Genomic DNA, 24,581 nt, shown 5'->3' on the forward strand with positions numbered 1-24,581 from the left:
TCCGCTATAGGATCTTTGCTGCTGCATGTCCAGCAGAGTTACTCCAGCATTTTGAGTCTGCCTTTGGTCTGAAGTTCCCTCCTCCACGGAAGTGAATGTGTGTGCATCTTGCCGCGGTTGGCTGGGTGCTTTCCCACCCGGAGGTGATACCTCGCACCGTCTCCTGTGACTGTGAGAGGAAGGTGACCGTCTCCTGTGACTGTGAGAGGAAGGTGACCGTCTCCATGGCGGTTTAGCCGCTATGATCCCTTGCAGAGTGTCCGGGCTGCTGCGCCGCCTCCGCGCCCAGGCCCAGTTGTTGGCCGGCAGAGGCTGCAGGAAATGCTCGTCCGCCCGCCAGCAGGAGCAGGAGGAGGGAGAGTCCGAGACTCAGGATCTGTACGATGTGGTGATCTCGGGCGGCGGGATGGTGGGCACGGCCATGGCCTGTTCTCTCGGTAAGGCCGGGGCCTGTCTGGGTGCGGGGCGGGCGGGGGAGATAAGGTGTGGTCGGCCTCTCACTACACAGGGGTGGGAGGCGAGGGCTGGCTTGTGAGAGGACTGGGCCGCCAATACTACAATACACAAAACGAACTATACAAGATTATAGAAGACTATACTACACCAAATAAAACAAAACTACACAAAACGACACTGGACAAGATTATACAATACACTACACAACACATTATACAAAACGATACTATACAACATTATACAAGACTACACAACAAACTACACAAAACTATACAAGACTATGCTACACCAAACTACACAAAACAACACCATACAAGACTATACTACACAAAACGACACTATACAAGATTTTAAAGGACTATACTACACAAAACTACACTACATTACACAAAACGACACTACACTACACAAAACTACACTACTCAAGACTATACTACACCAAATACACAAAAATGGATTGATTGTAATCATGTATTGTCTTTCTGATGACTGGTGAGCACTCAACAAAAAAGCTTTTCACTGTACCTTTGTACACATGACAATAAACTAAACTGAAAACTATACTACACCACCACACAACCCTCCGCTCTAAACTTCTTTGGACTTTTTTGCACTGGCATTGTGGTAATCAATGTATTGATATTTACTTTACTTTATTATCCATGTGTGTATGATTTATAGGCCTGTTCTGCTACGATTAATATCGCTTACTCCCCCCCCGAATAGTTTGTCATTCTGATTAATTTTGCTAAATGTAAGCCTCATTGTCCCCTTCCCCTCAGCCAACAATGATCCTTTCCACATTTCCTTGATCACCGTCTGCTCTGATCGGTCGTTTTCACACCTTACCCTTCCATATCTCTAGTCCCCCTCTCCTCTACATCTCAGTCTGAAGAAGGGTCTCTGCGGAGATGCTGCCTGTCTCGCTGAGTTACTCCAGCATTTTGTGTCTATCTTCGCAGCATTAGCAGTTCTTTCCTACACATTAAGAATATCATTGTTCAATTGACAGTACTTATGACAATTAAACACTGGTGACCTCTGGAAGGGCAGGTGCCAAGGGGCAGTGTAAAGTGTACTGAAAAGTAAATGCTCAGCCATGATCTTAATAATAATATAATAATATATTTTATTGTCATTGTACATAAGCGCAACGAGATTTGGTATGCAGCTTCCATCCGATGTCATAACTTAAATAACTAATAAAATTTAGATTTAGATACCCCGAGAACATGGTTTGTAAGAAGAACATTACAACAGTAAGATAGTCAAAACAGTTCAAACAGACTAAAGTGCAGATGTGTCTGTGTGACGTGACCATCCGAGGGAGACAGTCCATGGGGGGTGGAGGACACTCAGCGGGGCCGGTTCAGAGGCGCTATAGCTCTGGGAATGAAGCTGTTCCTGAGTCTGGAGGTTCGGGCGTAGAAGGCCTTGTAACGTCTGCCGGAGGGAAGTAGTTCGAACAGTCCATTACATGGGTGTGAGGAGTCTTTATGGATGCTGACGGCCTTCCTGAGGCACCGTGTGTGGTAGATGCCCTCCAAGGCTGGTAGCTGTGTCCCAATAAACTTCCCGCACCGTGTGTGGTAGATGCCTTCCAAGGCTGGTAGCTGTGTCCCAATAATCTTCAGTGCTCTGTGGACGACGCGCTGAAGAGCTCTCCTCTCCGCCTCCGTGCAGCTGAGATACCACACAGAGATGCCATACGTTAGTATGCTCTCTGTGGTGCAGCGGTAGAAGGTTGTCAGCAGCTGTTGGGGCAGGCCAGTCTTTTTTAATGTTCTCAGGAAGAACAGTCGTTGCTGTGCCTTTTTGACCAGCGCAGCGGTGTTGGTGGACCATGTGAGGTTCTCTGAAATGTGAGTGCCTGATTTGCATAGCAGGTACAGGCAACTTATTGGCTACTCCTGCTACTGCATATAGAGTCTTACAGTGTGGAAACAGGCCCTTCAGCCCAACTTGTCCACACCGACCACTGTGTCCCATCTACACTAGTCCCACCTGCCTGCGTTTGGTCCATATCCCTCCATGTCCTATCCATGTACCTGTCCAACTGTTTCTTATGGCAGCTCGTTCCATACACCCATCACTCTTTGTGTAAAAAAAAAAATTTACCCCTCAGATTTCTATTAAATTTTCCCAGCCTCACCTTAAACCAATGTCCTCTGGTTCTCGATTCCTCTACTCTGGGCAAATACTTGGATTACAATATCTTGAAAAAGTTTCTTCGCAGCCTGTTGGTTGACTGGCAGGTTGTTAGTGGGCTTAATATTTCCATCCTTTTTTTTTTCAAAATAGGAAGGTAATATTTGTAAATACTGTTCTGTATCAGGATAATTGGAAGATTATGACCAGAGTCTCTGCACTTTCCACCCTTGCTGTCCCCTGAATAAGATGAGTTTCTAGAGGAATGCCATCATTTTTCAGTGTCTCTCATTTTATTTGTTCTGTTCCCTAACCACAAATTATACTGGTTCCCCCTTTCAAGGTTCCACTGATAGCATTCTCATCTCCAATGAAGTTAAATAGAGTGTACAAACTCTGTGTCCACCCAAAAAAAAGGTACTTTCTTGTAGGCTCCATTCTTCCTTTGATTACAAGCCAAGAAAGTCCCTTTAATAACTTTGGATACCCAAAGACCTTGGCAATGAATCACTTCTGGAGGCGTTTTCACTGGCTGCTTAGTATTAGATGGGTGTCATTACAAACCATCCATATTATAAAGCCAAACCCAATGTTGATTTATTTTGGGAGCTGTTGAGGAATGTAAAACATTTGCTACATGTTGAAGTAAAATGCATTTTGACTGGATCTTTACGCAGTGATGGAATATGGCCAAATGAAGTGAAATTTTTGCCTTTATCCCTCCCTAAGCCTATGATCCAAATCTCTCTGGGAAAAGGATTCTTCTGCTGGAGGCCGGAAATAAAAAATCAGACGGCAAGCTGCCAGACCTGCACAGTAACCGAGTGAGCGCCCTTACTCCAGGATCTGCCGCTTTCTTAGACTGTAAGTTCCAATTACTCCATTCTACCTTCATTCCAAAAACACAACTGCTGAGACTGGAAATCTAAAATGGGAATAAAGTGTTGGAAAGATGAGGAGAGATGATTGATGTTTAAGGGGAAGGATCTGATAAAATGTTATTACTCACCGAACTATGCATCATTGTACAAAATGATAGAGTTCCTCAGCGGGTCAGGCAGCATCTCTGTAGAACATGGGTAGGTGACGTTTTGTGTTGGGACCACTCTTCAGACTTGCATCTGTATTGATGCAAGTTTTTAGTATTTCTGGCATTTCAGCATTTATTTTTCCTTTGAGTTTTTGAGCAGAGTATTTGAGTTAAATCATATTGTAGAGGTACACGTTTTGATTAAATTGTAAGTCATGTGAAGCCCGTGTTAGTGTGCAGAGGTTGTACCTTGTTCATCACCCCAGGACACTAACATCTTGCTTGGTGCTATCCTCCAGAGCTCCTGATCAGGCAGGCAAGCATCTTAAAGGCCTCTGCTCAGGCTGTGCATTGCCTGTATGAGACTGAAGAAGGGTGCCAAAACAAAATGTTGCCTATCCATCTTCTCTGGAGATGCGGCCTGACCAGCTGAGCTACTCCTCTCTGTGTCTTCTTTTGTAAACCAGCATCTGCAGTTCCTTGTTTCTACGTGTGTGCTACTTGGAAATCAGCTGCATATACCTCTACCCACGGCGCATACGGTGACTGAGTTTGTTGCTGTGCAGAGATCTCTGGGTGAGGAACAGCCATGCAGCCAAACACAGAGGAAGAGGCAGCAGTTTCTATGACATCCAGTAGAAAGTGTCGGAAATGGCTGTAGAATTTGTAGGTGGTCTGTTGACAGCTGAGGCAGGTTCAGCCCCCCTGCAATGGCCCGCACTCACTGAGCTGTTCAGGGTGCAACCCTGAGTTTTCACCTCTCTGTACCGCGCAACCGCCTGCTCAACACAGCCAGCCTGAGCACACTGTCTCACTTCATGAATCCACACCCAGGGCAATACAGTTGCTATATCAGTGCCGTGGGGGCTTGCCAGGAGTTTGTGGCAAGGCTCGTCACTCTGAGGAGCTTACAGAGGTGAGAGCTTTGTTGGATTTGAAAACCAGGATAATGTCTCAAGAAGGGCCGCGACCTGAAACGTTGCCGATCCATGTCCTCCAGAGATGCGCCTAACCTGCTGAGTTACTCCAACGCTTTGTATCCTATTGAGGATTTTAAAAGTTGTTTTTACCAAGTGTTAATTGAGGTTAATTAGTGCCTGTGTGGTGTTTTGGCTCATTCATTAAACCTGACCAGTGTTTTACTTCGTAATAATAAAATGGTCCTGATTTGCTCACACACTGTGCACAACTGTAGTTATTACAAAAATAACCCCGTCCATTGTTTCAGCTTTACTTTTCAACCACTTTCACTTCTCCGTAGGTTTTGGAGCTTGGGATGATATTTGCAACATGAGATGCAAGCCGTTCAAGAGGATGCAGGTAGGTAGCATAATTGTTATGTTACCGAACTGGTGACTCAGACGCGTTCAAATCTCCACTATGATTGCAAGACCACTGGATTGTCATAAAAATCCATCTTGGCCGCTCAGCGGGGCGGGCAGCATCTCTGGAGAGAAGGACGGGTGGCTTTTTGGGTGGAGACTCTTCTTTGTCACCCATTCCTTCTCTCCAGAGATGCTGCCTGTCCCGCTGAGTTACTTAAGCATTTTCTGTCTATCTTCAGTGTAAACCAGTATTTTCAGTTCCTTCTGACGCATCTTGGTCGCTGTTCTTCAGCCTCTCTTTCTTGCTGGATCTGGCCTGGATGAGATAACTGCATAACAACACTGTAGTGGAGTCTGAAATTCCGAGCAAGTTGTTCAGTTGAAGTTGACTTGAAGATGGGTGATAAGTGTGTTTTTTTTAACCAAAAACCCATGAATTAATTAAATAGCAAATTAAATCCATTCTTGGATTCATGGGATGCTTTTGGATTTGTTCTGTCATTTTATTTATATGTTTTTTTTTTTAAATCAAAAAGGTTAAATTCCACCTGGAGTGTTGATTCGTACCTAATTTTGCAATTGGGAGTCTGAGCTGCACACCCAATGATTCAGTTACTTCTCTTGAAGTGGGGGGGTAGGTTAATTTTAGTCTGTACTTCAGTCTTCAGAGATGCAATGTGGAAGCAGGCCCACTGAGTCCGCGCCGACCACCGATCGATCACCCCGTACACTAACACTATCCTACACACACTAGGGATAATTTGGAATCTTAACATAAGCCGATTAACCTACAAACCTGTACGTCTTTGGAGTGTTGGAAGAAACCGGAGCACCTGGCGAAAATCCACGTGGTCACAGGGAGAACGTACAAACTCCGTTCAGACAGCACCCGTAGTCAGGATCGAACCAGGATCTCTGGCGCTGTAAAGCAGCAACTCAACCACTGCGTCACGGTACTGCCCTTCTAGTTCCTTGTGTCTCTAAATTATTTCCGTACTGCACAGCTCTCCTCACCTGTGGGGACATCTGCTGTATTATATTTGACCTTTATTCACTTCTACTTGATCTGAAAAATCAGTATTCCTGCTTATTATTGGCAAGAGTCCCCACTGTGGCCTTGAAGGGTCGAGTTGGGTTCTGTAATTAATATCTTATGCAGTTTGCTGGCAATGCTAGTTTAAATTATGCAGCAAGGTCAGCTACCTGTGGTAAAGGAAGGAGATTGCTGATGTGTTTTTCTTTGTATAGTTAATTTTACAGTTTGATGACTAAATAAACCAAGCGTTTGCATGTCAATTTTTGCTCAGTTTGTCAGTCAGAAAACCGGAGGTTCCAGTCCTGCTCCAGAGACTTCAGCACGACCCTCGGGTATCTGTGCTGCCATTCCGAGACCAGCAGACTTTAAACTTTTGAGACACAGCGTTGAAACAGGCCCTTTGGCCCGCCACGTCTGTGCTGACCAGTGATCACCCCGTACATTAGTACTATCCTACTCATTAAGGACTCGGGTTCGATCCTGACTACGGGTGCTGTCTGTGTGTGCTTTCTCAATGTGTTTGCTTTCTTTACCACCGATTCGATTAACTTTTTGAGAATTATGCACCAGCACTCCCAAGTCCCTTTGCACCTCCGATATCTGGATTCTCTCCCCATTTAGAAAATAGTCTATGCCTTTATTCCTACTACCAAAATGCACAACTCCACACTTTGCTACAGTCCGAGTCGGAATTTATTTCATCTTTGGTGGGATAAATAAAAAGGATTAGGTCACTTTCAGATTGTTGTTATGGGAGTTTGCGTGCAAATGAATAGACATGTTCTCACCACCTATATCCTGAACTACTATCTACCTCATTGGAGACCCTCCAACTATCTTTGATCAGACTTTACCGGATTTATCTTGCACTAACCGGTTATTCGCGTTATTCCCTTTATCATGTATCTGCACACTGTGGATGGCTGGATTGTAACCGTGTATTGTCTTTCTGCATAATCGAGAAAATACCAGGATTAGAAAACTGGAAAGTGAAATAGAAACTGAAAATGCTGGAAATTTTCCAGTCAGGCAGTGCAAATGGAAAGTGAAACAAGAGTCATCATCCTAATACATAATTCTATATCTCTCTCCTCAGCAGTGAAATAGAATTTGCTGTGAAATAGAATTTGGAAAGGTACAGCACAGGACCAGGCTCTTCAGCCAACCATAATGCAAAGATAAACTATTCTCTGCCTACACATGATCCATATACTTCCATTTCCTATATAATATATATATATATATATTTTAGTCAGAGGGTGGTGAATCTGTGGAATTCAGAAGACTGTGGAGTCCAAGTCTGGATATTTTTAAGGCAGAGATAAATAGATACTTGATTAGTACAGGTGTCAGAGGTTATGGGGAGAAGGCAGGTGAATGGGGTTAGGAGAGAGAGAGAGAGATCAGCCATGATTGAATGGCGGAGTAGACTTGATCCGCCGAATGGCCTACCTGTACTCCTATCACTTATGACCTTATGAAATTTGTGTGTTCTTTCCTCAGGTTTGGGATGAATGCTCGGATTCAATGATCACCTTCGATAAAGCTGACCTGTTGGAGGACATGGGCTTCGTCGTTGAGAACGATGTGGTGTTGATGGCTTTATCAAAGCAGCTAGCGGCTGCCGCTGGTGGGTGCTAACCTTGAGACCGGGGCGTTCACAGTGGGTACACGGGGTATTTTCAGTGGCAGTGAGTGTGTACTCTGCACCTCCACAGACTTGACACCACCTTTCAAATGATCCTGACAAATGCAGCTCTATGTTTTGGGAAGGAAGGAATTGTAGATGCTAGTTTTCACTGAAGATAGACACAAGGTGCTGCAGTAACTCAGCAGGACTTTGGAGAGAAGGAATAGCTTGGGTCCAAAGAAGGGTCTCCACCGGAAATGTCACCCATTCCTTATCTCCAGAGATGCTGCCTGACCCGCTGAGTTACTCCAGCATTTTGTGTCTACCTTCTATGTTTTATACGCTCTTCTGCACCTCCCCTTTTAGACGAGACATTAAACTAAGGCCCATCTTCCCTCTTGGGGACATCAGAGGTACTGCAAATGTTCTTTTGAAGAAAAGCAGAGATGTGGCTGCTTTGCATCATTATAGCAGGGTATTATCATATTACAGTTCATGCTGTGTGCAAATTTGCTGCTGAAATAAAAGTATTTGGAGTGATATAGCGTGGAAACAGGCCCTTCAGCCCAACTTGCCCACATGTCCCGTCTGCACTAGTTTGGCCCATATCCCTCTAAACCTATCCCATCCATATACGGAACTAAATGTTTTTTTAACATTGTGATAGTACCTGCCTCAACTACCTCCAATGGCTTGTTCCATATACCTACCACCCTTGTTTTTTTTAAAAGAAGTTGCCCCTCAGGTTCCTATCAAATCTGAAACATTTCTCCCCCTCACCTTGAACCCAGGTCCTCTGGTTTTTGATTGCCCCTACTCTGGATAAAGGACTGTGCAGTTACGCTATCTATTCCTCTCATGATCTTACGCAGCTCCATAAGATCACGCCTCATCCTCCTGCGTTCCAAGGAGTAAATTAGTGAGTGCTAGCTGGGGGTCCGGTTGTGAGAACGTTGGTCAGGTCTAGAGGTAATGTGTAGGAAGGAACTACAGATGCTGGTTTACACCGAAGATAGACACAAAATGCAGGAGTAACTCAGTGGGACAGGCAGCATCTCTGGATAGAAGGAGTGGGTGATGTTTCGGGTCGAGAGCCTTCTAGTGTATAGTCTGAAGAAGGGTCTCGACTGAAATGTCACCCATCCCTTCTCTCCAGAGATTACACCAGCATTTTGCGTTTATCTTAGGTCTAGAGGTGATGTTTATTTAGTTTAGAGATACAGCGCTGAAACAGGCCCTTTGGCTCAGTGATCCCCACACATTAACACTACCCTACAGACACCAAGGACAATTTTACATTTTATACCAAGCCAATTAACCAACAAACCTGCACGTCTTTGGAGTGTGGGAGCTATCCGAAGAACCCACGCAGGTCCCGGGGAGAACGTACTAACTCCGTACAGACAAGCACCCATAGTCAGGATCGAACCCGGGTCTCTGGTGCTGTAAGGCAGCAACTGTACCGCTGCGCCACCGTGCCGCCCCGTTTGTGTGGATAGGTGTCTCGAGCAGATGAGCTGAGGCTGGGTGAAACCAAATAATATTGCAACGGTACAAATAGACAGCCTTGTTGATGACGTTCTTTTGGGGCAACATCACATGTCCTCGGGGTTGGAAGTCGGGGAGCTACTGTCGGGAATGTCATTTGTGGGGGACAGATGTAGATCTGAAGGATCTCTGGGGTGGCCAGTGAAAATGTGGTGAAACTATGGTGTAACAATCATTAATAGTACAGAAAAAGTTCTGGAGTAACTCGGCAGGTCAGGCAACATCTCCAGAGACCATGGATGTTTTCCAGAGATGCTATCCATGTACTGCGGAGATGCTGCCTGACCAGCTGAGTTACTCCAGCACTTTGTGTCCTTTTATGTAAACCAGTATCTGCAACTCCTTGTTTCTACTATGTGAAATAGGGCGTTGCTTAGCCTGGTGCTGTTTTTCCCCAGACAGGGTTGACGTGATGTACAGGAGCAGAGTGGTGAAGTACACCTGGCCTGACCCCTACCAAGTGCCTGACACCAAACCATGGGTTCAGGTTGATTTGGCGGATGGGAGTAAAGTGGAGACCAAGTTACTGGTGAGCAACAACCAACCCATGAAGCTGTCTGCAATAGGGAGTGGTTCTTTATTCTCCTTTTCTTAGCTGAAGGTGACTGATCCTGGTTGTGTACATTTCAATGGGAGTACCAGCCCCTCCTGCCCTAGTCCCTACCCTATTCATGTGGGCAGCCCCCAGGATGTTGGGTTGGATATCACAGCGGTCCTTAATCTGGCTTCGGCTTGGTTCCATTCATGAGTTGAAACTTGGCAAATAGTTTAATTAAACTGTACCTTGGTACATGTGACAATAAACTGAACTAATCTAGTTCCCCCTTTCGGCTTTGATGGGTACAATGTTCCAGCACTGCTTGGAAGAGAATCAGCTCTGAACACGGATAGTTCATGTTCATACGTGATAAGACCAGAATCAGGCCATTCTGCCCATCAAGTCTACTCTGCCATTCAATCATGGCTGATCTATCTCTCCCTCCTGACCCCATTCTCCTGCCTTCTCCCCATAACCCCTGACACCCGTCAGGATAGCAGAGTCAGGGGATATGGGGAGAAGGCAGGAACAGGGTACTGATTGTGGATGATCAACCATGATCACAATGAATGGCGGTGCTAGCTCGAAGGGCTGAATGGCCTACTCCTGCACCTATTGTCTATTGTCTAAGTGATCTTTCTGTTCAATTTGACTTCACTACATTGAACAGGTTGCATCTCTCCTCCAAGTAGATTGGAGCAGACGGCCCCAACTCAATGGTACGACAGTCTGCCAGCATTCAGTCCGTGCAGTGGAAGTACGATCAGTCAGCTGTTGTCGCCACCCTCCATCTTGCCGAGGTAAGCGGACATCTTCTGTCCTCGCTCAGTGCTGTGAATGATTTGGGCAGCGGATGCTCCCGGCCTGTAATGAAGTGTGAGGTTGCTGTGGTGACCGGTTCCCCCTGTGGGCTTTGACGTTGATGTAAATGGGCGAAGATCGACAAAATGTTGGAGCAACACAGAGGGTCAGACAGCATCTCTGGAGAAATTGGCTGGTTCTGACGGTCGAGGAAGGAACGGAGGGCTTTAAGGCCTTCCTGGTGGGTAATTAAGATGTGGAGTGACTGAACGCCCATAGTAAAGATGAGGGAGCGGGGGATCGGAAAGTGGAAATCATTAAAGAGACAAAGGGCTTGTGAGGTAACTTGGACATAGGTCGGGAGGGATTGGATCAGGAGGGATTGGATGGAGTCGAGCTACGTGGAAATAATTTCAGTGGGACAGGAGCAGGCAGAAACAATGGGTCTATCTGGGGAGTTGTGTGTATGGATTTGGGGTAGAAGGTAAAACCAGGCCATGTGGTGCTGGGGAACGATAAGGCTGGAGGCTGTGGAGGGCAGACAGCCGGAAATGATACAAATCAGAATTGGTCTGTGAGACTATGACCTGGTGCTTGTCTGTGGGCTCATGGTCCAACGATAAGTAGGAGGAGCGTCCTGGTCTATCTGAAAGCGGAGGATGGGAGCTGATGATACAATGATGAAAATCAACAGCCATTGTGACAGAATGTCTTTGTTTCTCTCTGTTCCTCTTTTAAATCATTAGCCCACGGACAACAATGTGGCTTGGCAGCGGTTCCTGGTGACCGGACCAATTGGAATGCTGCCGGTAGGTTTAAAGTTTTAAGATTTTACATGTTGTACTAAAGATGCTTATTGTGCACAGAAAAGTTTGTTGCTAAGTCATGGACACTTGATCTTATTGCTGATGAAATTATTTTGTTGCTCTATGTGTAGAATTTGCAGCACGTGAATATGTTCATCATAAGTGATTGGAGCAGAATTTGGCCATTCAGTCAGGCTGCCATTCAATCATGGCTGATCTATCTTTCCCTCTCAACCTCATTCTCCTGCCTTCTCCCCATAAGCCCTGACACCCGTACTAATCAATAATCTATCTATGTCATCCATTGACAAAAATATCCATTCTTAGCCTCCACAGCCTTCTTTGGCAATGAATTCCACAGATTCACCTCCCTCTGACTAAAGAAATTCTTCCTCATCTTCCTAAAGGAACATCCTTTAATTCTGAGGCTATGAGCTATGGTCCTTCGGCCCAACTTGCCCACACCGGCCAACAGGTCCCAGCTACACTAGTCCCACCTGCCCGCGCTTGGTCCATATCCCTCCAAACCTGTCCTATCCATGTACTTGTTTCTTAAACGTTGGGATAGTCCCAGCCTCAACTACCTCATCTAGCAATGTTACAAAATTTTGAGATTTTAAAAATCAAGTCTGCAATTTATCCCATCAGATAAAGCATAAAAATAAGTTTAATTTGACACCTAATTCACTTTCATATCTCAAGTATTTAAAAAGTTATGGCCATTTTCATACTCGGAAATTAGCATCTTGTTCCCTATTGATTTTCTATGGACATAACAAAAAAGCTGTGATCGTGGACAGTCAAAAGCCCATAACTTTCTTAAAAATTAAGAGAACTGAATGAAATTTTCAGTTATCATAGATTGAAGCATTCTGAAACAAATATAAAATAATCTTACTTGGATGACCTGAAATTAAAGCATATAATTAGTTAGTTACCTAATTGTAGCTAATTCCAAACTTCAATTACTAGATCTAAACATCTATCCATTTCTTAATAAATGATTAACATTTTTAAATAGCCTAAGTGTCCAAATAATATTCACAAATAATTCACAATAAAACATGATTTTTAAATCTCATTTACATTAATTTATAGGCCAAATGGAAGGAATTTAGTGTTTAATTGCTGTAAATTAAAGTCCATTTAAATCAGCTTTCTAGTGGGATCCTGTGAACGCGCTGGTTTAGAACGTTCACATTGCGCTAGATTTGTACCCTCAAATGCCCAGAAAAATACTGCGGGATATAATGGGCCCAAAATTAGCTACTCGCAACATTAAACTTTGTATAAAGGGATCTTAAGAAGCCCTTTTTAACGTAAAAATAAACAGCCTACCTTCCGTTTTCCCCTGTATGAGATCTGGCCCGTTGTCGGCGGTCGCGGGTTTAGAGGTTAATTTTTAACCTACTATAACAATTAAATAAAGCCCTTAAAACTAATAATAGCTCAAGCGAGGGAATCTTCCAGCGATTTTTCGTTAATAATTAACTAGGCTGAAAAACCTCGATTTGAACAGCCTAGGGAAAATCGCGTTTTAAACCCGCCCCTCTCTAAACGGCGCCAAAATCGCGCACACGGGCTGGGACAGATTTTCAGCGACCTTCAGGTACGTTTTGCAACATACCTACCTCATCTGGCATCTGAGTGTGCGAGTTGATGGAGTGCGAGTGGGGTGGGGGGGTCCCAGGGCCCGCCTTAGTTCTTGGATTTTAAAGGGTTTTTTCGTTTTGTCAGAGCATTTCAGTATTCTAGTACCGGAAAATCAGTATTTTGCTGAGGAAATCAGTATTTTTACGCGGTGCCATTTTGCTGAATCTTTTTTTTTTAATGTGCGGTCATACCCATGTAAGAGTATAAGAATGCATAACTTGTTTATTGTGTATTTGTAATACAGTTTATTATGTATTATGTCATAGCTGCTTTCTTGCATTTGTCCAGAAGTTTATCATTGAAAGTCAAGCTTAGAATTTTTCTAACGCACAACCAGTAAAATAACCCCCAAAAGATAAATATGTCATGAAATAAATGACTTCATACAGCTAAAAAAATCTTTACAAAGAATGTTACCAGAAATGTCTCTGCCTAGCACTGCGAGCAAACAGCAGAGTAAAAGTGTTCAAAAGGGAACTGCAGATGCTGGAATATCGAAGGTACACAAAATTGCTGGGGAAACTCAGCGGGTGCAGCAGCATCTATGGAGCGAAGGAAATAGGCGACGTTTCGGGCCGAAACCCTTCTTCAGACTCGGGTTTCGGCCCGAAACGTCGCCTATTTCCTTCGCTCCATAGATGCTGCTGCACCCACTGAGTTTCCCCAGCAATTTTGTGTACCAGCAGAGTAAAAGTGTTGGGCGCAGCCATCTTCTGCTTCAGTAAGGGAAGCTGGTCCGTGATTGGCCGCAACGCCCCTCTGAGACAGCGTCTGATTGGCCGCTGAGTGACCAGCGCATTATGTGATTGGACACAATGCCTTTGAAGACAGTGGCTGATTGGTCGGGAATTTTAAGGGAAGCTGGTCAGTGATTGGACACAACCCCCTTAGAGACAGCGGTTGATTGGCCGTTTTTTCCCTCTCTTTTCAAAATCATACTGTTCCGATTTTTCAAACTTTTTTAACTTAAAAATCGGAACAAATACGATAAAATCGGACTAGTTGGCAGGTGTGTATTAAATCTTTTCCCTTTCACCTTGAACCTATGTCCTCTCGTCCTTGATTCCCCTACTCTGGGCAAGAGACTCTATGCATTTACCCGATCTATTCCTCTCATGACCGAGACTCTCCCACTAGTGGAAACATCCTCTCCACATCCAATGGGCCACACAATGGCAACTGTGCCACAGGAGCTGCCTGATCACCATGAATCATTTACTCAGTGCCCGTGATGAGGCTGGTGCATTTTAATAGCCTGGCCTGAGCAGTTTCTGCGATGTATTATCAAAGTAATAATTGAGCCTCTCTGTGTCTTTTTCAGCTCTCCGATAATCTCAGCTCCTTGGTGTGGTCGACCTCCCACCAGCACGCGTCTGACTTGCTCAGTGTGGATGAGGAGACGTTTGTGGATGCTGTCAATTCCGCTTTTGTAAGTGGATGCAGAGATTGCTTGCTATAGAGCAGAGTAAGAACTGCTGTTGGTCTGTACAGAGCTAGCTGCTTTCAGCGATTTGGTATTAGCAGTACAGGGCGGCACAGTGGCGTAGCGGTAGAGTTGTTGCCTTACAGCGCCAGAGACCTGGGCTCGATCCTGACTACGGGTGCTGTCTGTGTAGAATTTGTACGTTCTTGTTGTGACTGCATGGGATTTCTCCGGGTGCTCTTGTTTTCTCCGGCACTCTAGGTTTGTAGGTTAATTGGCTTTGGTAAAATTGTAAATCGTTCCTAGCATGTAGGATAGTGCTAGTGTGCAGGGATCGCTGGTCGGCACGGACTCAGTGGGCCAAATACAGTTTCCGCGCTAAAGGTTGGAGGAGGGGAAGAAAAAACAGCTATACTGTAACAATGTTACAATATTTTGAGATTTAAAAAATCAAGTCTTTAATTTATCCCATCAGATAAAGCATAAAAATAAGTTTAATTTGACACCTAATTCACTTTCATATCTTCAGTATTAAATAAGTTATGGCCATTTTCATACTCGGAAATTGGCATCTTGTTCCCTATTGCTTTTTCATTGACTTAACACAAAAGCTGTGATCGAGAACATTTAAAGGCCGATAACTTTCTTAAAATTTAAGAGAACTGAAAGAAATTTTCAGTTATTGTAGATTGAAGCATTCTGAGACTTACTTGGATGACTTGAAATTAAAGCATATAATTAGATACCAGCAGGGAGCAGGCAATGCCTTACCGGGTCGCCGTGCGGTAAGCTCTGGAGCGCTGTGGTCGCCGACTCACAACATCGGGGAGCTGGGGCTGCGGGCGTCCGGCCGCGGGCCGCGCTGGATTTGGAGCGCCGCTCGGCCAGGGGTAGAGTTGCCGGGGTCGGAGCTACAAGCGGCGCCGCCCGTGGCCGGACGCCCGCAGCCCCAGCTCCGCGATGTTGGGAGTCGGCGGCCACAGCGCTCCGGAGCTTACTGCACGGCGACCCGGTAAGGCATTGCCCGCTCCCCGCCTCACCAACCAGGTAGGGGACTAAGAATTAAAGTTTCCCCCTTCAACCCCCCCCCCCCCCCTTCACATAAAAGCCCTCCAAACTAACTGACTAACATTTAAGCAATGATTTACAGATGTTTAAGTGTCTCCCCGGTCTCCGGGGAGGAGGCAGCTGCTACAGTAGTACAGACCTGGGTTGACCGTGGGTCGTTTCGGGTCAAGTTTGGCTCCAAACGCGAGCTTTGGTGTGCAGAAGACATCCTGGAAAAAATGTCCGGTTTTCGGAGCTTTTCGGTTTCCGGAACTCCGGATAAAAGGTTGTGCACCTGTACTAGATCTAAACATCTATCCATTTCTTAAGAATAGATTAACATTTTTAAATAGCCTCAGTGTCCAAATAACATTCACACAATAATTCAGAATATAACATAATTTTAAAATCTCATTGTCATGGGTTTATAGGCCAAATGGAAGGAATTTAATGTTTAATACCTGTAAATTAATGGCCATTTAAATCAGCTTGCGAGTGGGATTTTCTGGAACGGGTCCATTTAGAACGTTCAGATGCGGTGAATTTATACCCCCATATCTGCAGCAAATACACTGCCGGTTCTTCGGGGGGGGGAAATCACCGTTTCGCAACGTAAAATGTGAATTAAATACATCTTAAGCAACACTTTTATACATAAAAATAAACTACTTTCTTTTACCTGGTCCTGTATAAAATCCGTCCCAGTTGTCGGCATTGACGGCTTCAGAAGCTGCTATTAAAATCATTCCAGCGATTAACTTGTAGGGTGAATTTTTTTTAAAAACACACAGAACGGCCGTAGGAACGATTCTTTAGCAAAATCTTGCACTCCAACAAATATAATTCAGGACCAGGTCGGGAAAAAACTCAGTTTTAACCCCGCCCCCCCCCCCTCAAACGCGCCAAAATCGTGCACACGGCCAGTGGCAGAATTACAGCGCCGCTGAAGGTAAGTTTTGTAACATACCTATATACTGCTTTTGAGCATAGGCTTCCAGGTTTGAGCATGTATAGAATCAGGCTGCAGCTTAACACCGTCCATATGGGCAGAAGTGTATGTTATAGGAGCAGAATTAGGCCATTCGGCCCATCAAGTCTACTCTGCCATTCAATCATGGTTGATGTATCTTATCCTCTCAACCCCATTATTTTCTAAAACCCTTTCTAAATTACCTGCATAAACATTCAGAATGAAAACGCGCTAACTGTAACTCTGGCCATTAGGTGGCATTGTGGAGAAGAATGTTGAAACATGCCTCAATTTACTAGCTGTGTAGGAATGAACTACAGATGCTGGTTATACATAGTAGACACAAACTGCTGGACTAGACTCATCGGGACAGGCAGCATCTCTGGAGAGTAGGAATGGGTGACATTTTTGGGTTGAGACCCTCCTTCAAAGTGTAAAGACCCGAAACGTCACCTATTCCTTCTCTCCAGAGATGCTGCCTGTCCCGATGAAATACTCCAGCATTTTGGGAGTATCTTCAATTTACTAACTGTTCAGCTCATCAAATAATTAGTGAAGTACCAAGGGACTTTTGTTAATGATGATTTAAAAATGCAGGTACTTGTTGCTGGCTGCATGGAGCTTCCTCTGCAAAATGAAGGTGGGGGTAATGAATTAGACACAACGCAGCAGGGGTTGCCACCTTGTGGGGGAATTAGAGGGAAAATTGGCGGAAAAGGATCTGTAGCCTCTTTTGCTGTAAATTGTAGTTTATCTTTGTGTAATTCTGTGAAGGTGAACACTGCAAATCCATCTCCTATTGTTTTCCAGCACAATTATTTTGTTTTCAGTTGGCAGGGCTTGAAACGTAATGTCAAGTTGGGCATTCTCTCCAAATGCTTTAATTTTGTAAAGCTCTTCTCTTTTGAGGGTTGGTGAACGGCAACACAGCTCTGCAAGGACAATAGCCCTCCAGTTCCCATGTTGGGGCCTGGGGTTGATAATGCACGTGCCTGCTGCTTGTCTGAAGAAGGGTGTCGACCTGAAATGTTGCCTATTCCTTCGCTCCATAGATACTGCCTCACCCTCTGAGTTTCTCCAGCATTTTTATCTACCGTCACTGCCTGTTTACTTTAGTTTAGAGATACAGCACGGAAACAAGCCCTTTGGCCCACCGAGTCCGTGCCGACTGGCAAATTAACACTATCCTAGACCCACTAGGTACAATTTTTCCATATATACCAAGCCAATATATCCACAAACCTGTATGTCTTTGAAGTGTGGGAGGAAATCAAATATTTCAGAGAAAACCCACGCAGGTCACGGGGAGAATGTACAAACTCTGTACAGACAGCACCCGTAGTCGGGATGGAACCCGAGTCTATGGTGCTGTAAGGCAGTAACTCTACCGCTGCGCCACTGTCGTTCTCTTAAATACACAACTGAAGTCTGCTCTTCCCTTGGACAGTCTTAGATGCGCACATCCTTCCCTCTCTGATCCTGTAATGCTATTTTGAGTTTTAAAACGTTTTGTGGTGCGGGGTGTTGCAATTGCGTATCCTTCCGTGGGAATTTGAGCAATTTTGTTGGGCAGAAAAATATTATTTTTGAAGGTGCGTGTAAATAAATGATTGGCATGGAGTCCAGACAGACTGGGTAGGTTAAGTCGAGTGTAACAACCCAGCAATTTAGGAGAGTGCGGCCTGTTTAATTATGTGGTATTTTTGCACAGCTGTACTGTCAGGTGGTATCTTTGGGATGAGATTCTATCCGCATTCTCTGGTCTGTATGTAAGAGATGCTGTGGAGAATTCTCGCTGGGGTCCAGGCTAATGTGTTATCCCTCAATAATGTAAAATGGATGATCTGATTGTTGTCACATTCTGTTTGTGGGATCTTGCTGTGCGTCAGAAACCCACTGAGTCTCCCACATTACAGCAGTGATACCTTCCAGAAAACTTCATTTGTTTTAAACTACTCTGGATCTTCCTAAGGCATGAAATCCCATCTTTTTATTGCGTCCAAACGCACATTGAATGGGTTTGCATTGCCTTGTCCTTGGTCTTTTATGTGGACACTCTGTGAAGTGGAGCAACGCAATGATTTTTAACACGTGTTTACTCTGTTCCACTGCAAAACCTATGGCAATCAGCTATGCGAAGGACACACATATCCTGTTCAGGTTTGAGGAGCTTTGTGCCTGACTGATTAAAAGATGGAGCACATCTGTGAAAACTCTCAGAGGCCACAGGGAGAACCTACAAACTCCCCACAGACAGCATCCATAGTCGGGATCGAACCCGGCCCACCAAATCCATGCTAAACATTGATCATCACCCATTCATACCCCACTTTCGCATACACACTAGGGGCAATTTTACAAAGGACAAATCATCTGCAAACCTGGAACTCTTTGGGATGTGGGAGAAGCCAGGAGGAAACCTATGCAGTTGCAGAGAGCACGTGCAAACTCCACACAAACAGCACCCAAGGTGAGGATGGAACCGGGTCTATGGTGCCAAGGGGCAGCAGCACCACCAACATACTTGTGGTGCAGTATGGCCACACTGCTCAACTCGTGAGATGCTCTGACTGCTTAAGAGAATGATCATTGTACCAAACAGGTATATACGGCATGGCCCAACACTTACAGGTTCAGTTCAGTTTAGTTTATTGTCACGTGTACCGAGGTACAGTGAAAAGCTTTTGTTGCGTGCGAACCAGTCAGCAGAAAGACTATGCATGGTTACAATTAATCCATTAATGGTGTATAGATAGACAAGGTTTGGGTTGCAACATGTTGATTATTGATGGACAATCGGTGGTGCAGGGGTTGAGTTGCTGCCTTACTGTGCCAGAGACCCAGGTTCGATCCTGACTGGGTTTTGTCTGTATGGAGTTTTTGCTTTCTCCCAGTGAACTGCGTGGGTTTCCTCCGGTTGCTCTGCTTTCTTCCCATACTCCAAAGATTTGTAGGTTGATTGGCTTGGTGTAATTGTGAATTGTCCCTAGTATGTGTAGGATAGTGTTAGTGTACGGCAATCGCTGGTCGGCGCGCACTCGGTGGGCCAAAGGTCCTGTGTCCATGCTGTGTCTCTAAACTAAATGCCTGATGTTGAATCATGAATAATTATTGATTTTATCTTGTTGATCTGTTGCAGTGGAGTAATGAGAACCATTCTGAATTTGTCGCCGCTGCCAACTCCATGTTCAAGACGGCATTTTCGTTCCTGATGCCGTCGGGCATGTCGGCACGCCAGCTGCCCCCGAGCGTGGCCCGCATCGACCCACAGAGTAGGGCCATGTTCCCCCTCGGGCTGGGCCACGCCACCAAGTATGTCGGGCCACGGGTTGCCCTCATCGGGTAAGTTCACGGTAACTTCTTTTCTCACATAGGACGGAAGTCGAGGGAGCCAGGCGACCGCCAGGTCCGTGCCCAAGGCTGCCCCCCGCAGGGATGGGCACAAAACCCAGCTGAGGATGGCACTTGTTTGATTCCTGCAGCAGGGTCTAATTTAGGGGTACAGTACAGAAACAGGCCCTTCGGCCCACTGAGTCCGCACCGACCAGCGACTTACCACACTCCAAAGACGTACTGGTTTGTAGGTCAATTGGCTTGTTAAGATTGTAAATTGTCCCTAGTGTGTAGGAAAGTGTTAGTGTGTGGGGATCGCTGGTCGGAGCGGACTCGATGGGCCGAAGGGCCTGTTTCTGCGCTGTACCTCTAAACCAAACTAATTTTGAAAATGTTAAAAGTGTTTTGATAGCTGGTGATTGCCTAGGAGGAGAAGTTTCAATTGGGAAGCAGGGATGCTAAGGAAACAATAGTTAATTATGATGAAAATGTCCTTGTTGATAAACGGTGAATTATTAAATGACTGCTGAATAAACACAAGCTTTCTGTTCAGATTGAACAATAAGTGCCATCTTAAGTGATTCTAATGCCAGGCAAACCGGTTGCCTTAATGTTCATAAGCGATGGGAGTAGAATTAGGCCATTCGGCCCATCAAGTCTACCCCGCCATGCAGTCATGGCTGATCTATCTTTCCCTTTCAATTCCATTCTCCTGCCTTCTCCCCATAACCGCTGACATCCGCAATAATCAAGAATCTATCTATCTCTGCTTTAGAAATATCCATTGACTTGGCTTCCACAGTCTTCTCCACTAATTCACCAACCTCTGACTAAAGAAATTCCTCCTCATTTCCTTCCTAAAGGTACGCCCTTTTATTCCACACGTTCTAGGAGTAGAATTAGGCCATTCGGCCCATCGAGTCTACTCCGCTATTCAATCATGGCTGATCTCTGCCACCTAATCCCATTTTCCTGCCTTCTCCCCATAACCCTTGACACCTGTTCTAATCAAGAACTTGTCTCTCTCTGCCTTAAATATATCCACTGACTTGGCCCCCACAGCCTTCTGTGGCAATGAGTTCCACAGATTAACTACCCTCTGACTAAAGATTCTGTTGTTATTCTGTGGCTATGACCTCTGTCTCCTAGACTCTCCCACTAGAGTCATAGAGTGATACAGTGTGGAAACAGGCCCTTCGGCCCACACTGGCAGACATGTCCCAGCTACACTAGTTCCACCTGCTTGCGCTTGGTCCATATCCTTCCAAACCTGTCCTATCCATGTAGTGGAAACATCTTCTCCACATCCACTCTATCCAGGCCTTTCACTGTTCACTAGTCACTAATGTGACTTGGTCTTTGGTTCCAGTGACCTGTGGGCAGATGGTTTCATAATCACAATACCTTTTCCCTCTCGCTCCAGTGATGCTGCCCACAGAGTTCACCCTTTGGCAGGCCAGGGAGTCAACCTGGGCTTCGGAGATGTGGCCTGCCTCTCGCAGCACCTCAGCGAGGCCGCCTTCAATGGCAAAGACCTAGGTAAGAGTCTCCTTGTGCAGTGTGAAGGGCCTGTCCCACTTGGCGATTTTTTTCGGCGACTGTCGGCGTCATATCAGGGTCGCCAAAAACTTTTGAACATTTCAAAAATCCAGCGGCGACAAAAAGAATGTTGCGACACTTAAAAAAACACCGTGCGTCAATTTTTCGGTGACCTGATACATCAGTCAATGATGCCGGCAAACATCTCCAAGTGGGGTAGGCCCTTGAGCGATAATCCGGCTCGGTTTTGTGGAGAGGGGAGGCAGAGGAAACCAAGTTATTTTTCTCGGCATTTCAATTGGCCTGGACTTTGAACCATGCAGCATTACACTGCAGTTGTAAATCCACTCCAGGGGTTTATGGACCTTTGTGCGACAGCACTACAGTGTGTCTGAAGGAACTGCAGGTGCTGGTTTACACTGACAGGCACAAAATGCTGGAGTAACTCAGCGGGTCTGGCAGCATCTCTGGAGAAAAGAAATAGGTGACGTTTTGGGTCAGGACCCTTCTTCAGACTGAGATTCAGGGCAAAGGGATTGTGGGCTTCACGTTTCCTTGATCATCGGTACTTTTTGCATATCTTTCATTCATTTCTTCCATTTCATTCGAAATCAAGTTCAAGTTCAAGTTAGTTTATTGTCATGTGTCCCTGTATAGGACAATGAAATTCTTGCTTTGCTTAATCACCGTCTATATCTCATTTCCCTTTCCCCTGACTCTCAGTCTGAAGACGGGTCGACCCGAGACACCACTTATTCCTTTTCTCTACAGATGCTGCCTGACCCGCTGAGTTACTCCAGCTTTTTGTGTCTATCTACAACGTGCATGATATTCAACTCTGTGAATTGCCTATCCACCGAATTTCAAACTATCGTGATGCAAAGAAAAGTAATTGATAATCTAAAATAGACACAAAATGCCGGAGTAACTCAGCGGGACAGGCAGCATCTCTGGAGAGAAGGAATGGGTGACATTTTGAGTCGAGACCCTTTAGACTGAAATTCACGGGAAAGGGGAACGAGAGATACAGACGATGATGTAGAGAGATTTAGAACAGATGAATGAAAGATATGCAAAAAAGTAACAATGATAAAGGAGACAAGTCACTGTTAGCTGTAGCTACGTGAGAATGAAAGACGGGTGTGGGAGGGGTGGGGAGAGAGGGAATGCAGGGGTTACTTGAAGTTAGAGCAATCAATATTCATACCCCTGGGTTTTAAGCTGTTGAAGCAGATACAAAATATCAGATGATTATGTATAGAGTATTAAAGGTAGACAAAAATGCTGGAGAAATTCAGCGGGTGAGGCAGCATCTATGGAGCGGGGGAATAGGTGACGTTTCGGGTCGAGACCCTTCTTCAGACTCCACAGATGCTGCCTCACCTGCTGTGTTTCTCCAGCATTTCTGTCTATTTTTTCCAGCTCTTTCTTAAACAATGATAGAATATTGATAATCTATATTTCACGGCAGGCTTCGGTCTACTTTTGATGAGACTTCACCTCCTTGAGAAAGGTCACTTGCCCTTCTAGCCAATGTTACCGCTGTGGAATGAAGTTGGCTTTGATGCCACCATTCCGTCACCGTCTACTTCTGTCCCTCCAGGGTCCATCAATCATCTGAATGCGTTTGAAACAGAGCGTCAGAGGCACAATGTCCCAATCATGGCTGCTATAGACCTGCTGAAGAGGCTGTATTCGACCAAAAGTACGCCAGTGGTCTTCCTGAGGAGCCTGGGCCTACAGGCTACAAATGTCCTTGCACCCGTTAAGGTAATTAGAGGGGCCATTCTGCTGTTGTTGTGAGGATGGGTTTGGGTTTTGGCAGGCACTATCGCAACATTGAAGAAACAATTAGACCGGTACATGGATGGGGCAGGTTTTGAGGGATATGGGCCTACAGGCAGGCAGGTAGCACATGTTGGCCGGTGTGGGCAAGTTGGGCCGAAGGGCCCGTTTCCACACTATGTCTATGACTCTCTTGTCACCTGTCTCGAGGTGCAGTGGAAAGCTTTATATAACAAGCTATCCAACCAGATCAGATAATACTACACAAATACAATCGGGTCAAACTCGGGTAGAGTCAGTAGAGCAAAGGGGAAGGTATAGAGTTCAGAATGTAGGTCTCTGCACTGTAGCTCAACTGTTCACAACACTGATAACAGAGAGGAATAAAACTGTTTGATACAAGATGAGGGTTTGAATACTCCAGGTTTGGGAAGGAAAAAGGATTACACACTTGTTATTCAGTATTAAGGGATCACGGCCAGCGTGGCGATGCAGCAGTTAGTGCTGCTGCCCCCAAAGCCTCAAGGACCGAGACGTTTCTTGTGCCGAGAAGGAGAGTTTGATGAAACTGGCTTGTGGCGTGTCTGATTTTTCTTTTTGAACAATTTTCTTTGAGAGCAATTTTGGGCACCATATCTGAGGAAGGATGTGCTGGCTCTGGAGAGGGGCCAGAGGAGGTTTACAAGAACGATCCCGGGAATGAATAGGCTAACCTATGCTGAGCGTTTGTCGGCACTGGGCCTGTACTCGCTGGAGTTTAGAAGAATGAGGGGGGGAACCTCATTGAAACATACAGAATAGTGAAAGGCCTGGATAGAGTGGATGTGGAGAGGATGTTTCCAATAGTGGGAGAGTCTTGGACTAGAGGTCACAGCCTCAGAATTAAAGGATGTTATTTTAGGATGGAGGAGAAATTTATTTAGTCAGAGGGTGGTGAATCAGTGGAATTCATTGCCACAGGAGGCTGTGGAGGCCAATTCAGTGGATATATTTAAGGCAGAGATGGATAGATTCTTGATTAGTGCGGGTGTCAGAGGTTATGGGGAGAAGGCAGGAGAATGAGGTTGGGAGGGAGTGATATATCAGCCATGATTGGATGGCAGAGTAGACTTGATGGGCCGAATGGCCTAATTCTACTCCTATTCCTTATGACAAGTAACCTTCCACTGTTTTGCAGGAACAGATCATGGCATTCGTCAGTAAATGAACTGCATCCTGCCACTTTTCAGACTTCCTGAAGCCGAGAGTGCTGGCTGCAAAAAAGCTTCTACGTTCCTGCTGTAGGACGGAATTATCTTTTGTAATTTATTCATTTTGAATGGAATACATGGCAAACATTAAACTGGTTTGAATGATCTCAGATTCCCAATTTTCATTCCGTGCGGTCTTTCCATTAGATGTTGGTGGGACTCTCACTGTCAGCAGTTATTGCTCATTTTAGAACTTGCTGCCTTGAACTGGGTGGTCAACACAAATTGCTGGAGTAACTCAGAGGGTCAGGCAGCATCTTTGG

General features: G+C 45.3%; 1 protein-coding gene across 2 annotated transcripts; it reads left to right on the forward strand.

The window, feature by feature from the left end:
• Positions 1-61: 61 nt before the first annotated feature.
• On the forward strand, positions 62-24,424 carry coq6 (coenzyme Q6, monooxygenase). Of its 2 annotated transcripts, XM_033027632.1 has the most exons (13): positions 62-182; positions 213-437; positions 3,334-3,468; positions 4,896-4,954; positions 7,499-7,625; positions 9,572-9,702; positions 10,404-10,511; positions 11,259-11,321; positions 14,293-14,400; positions 19,551-19,753; positions 21,168-21,283; positions 22,887-23,053; positions 24,246-24,386. In XM_033027632.1, exons 2-13 carry the CDS (start codon positions 242-244, stop codon positions 24,273-24,275), a joined length of 1,443 nt encoding a protein of 480 aa, XP_032883523.1. In that variant the 5' UTR covers positions 62-182; positions 213-241; the 3' UTR covers positions 24,276-24,386. The 2 variants fall into 2 exon arrangements, with proteins under 2 accessions (XP_032883523.1, XP_032883522.1); XM_033027631.1 differs by having other exon boundaries at positions 175-437; positions 24,246-24,424.
• The last annotated feature ends 157 nt before the right edge of the window (positions 24,425-24,581 follow it).

The sequence above is a fragment of the Amblyraja radiata genome, chromosome 9, assembly GCF_010909765.2.
Source record: "Amblyraja radiata isolate CabotCenter1 chromosome 9, sAmbRad1.1.pri, whole genome shotgun sequence".
In the NCBI taxonomy this organism is placed as follows: domain Eukaryota; kingdom Metazoa; phylum Chordata; class Chondrichthyes; order Rajiformes; family Rajidae; genus Amblyraja; species Amblyraja radiata.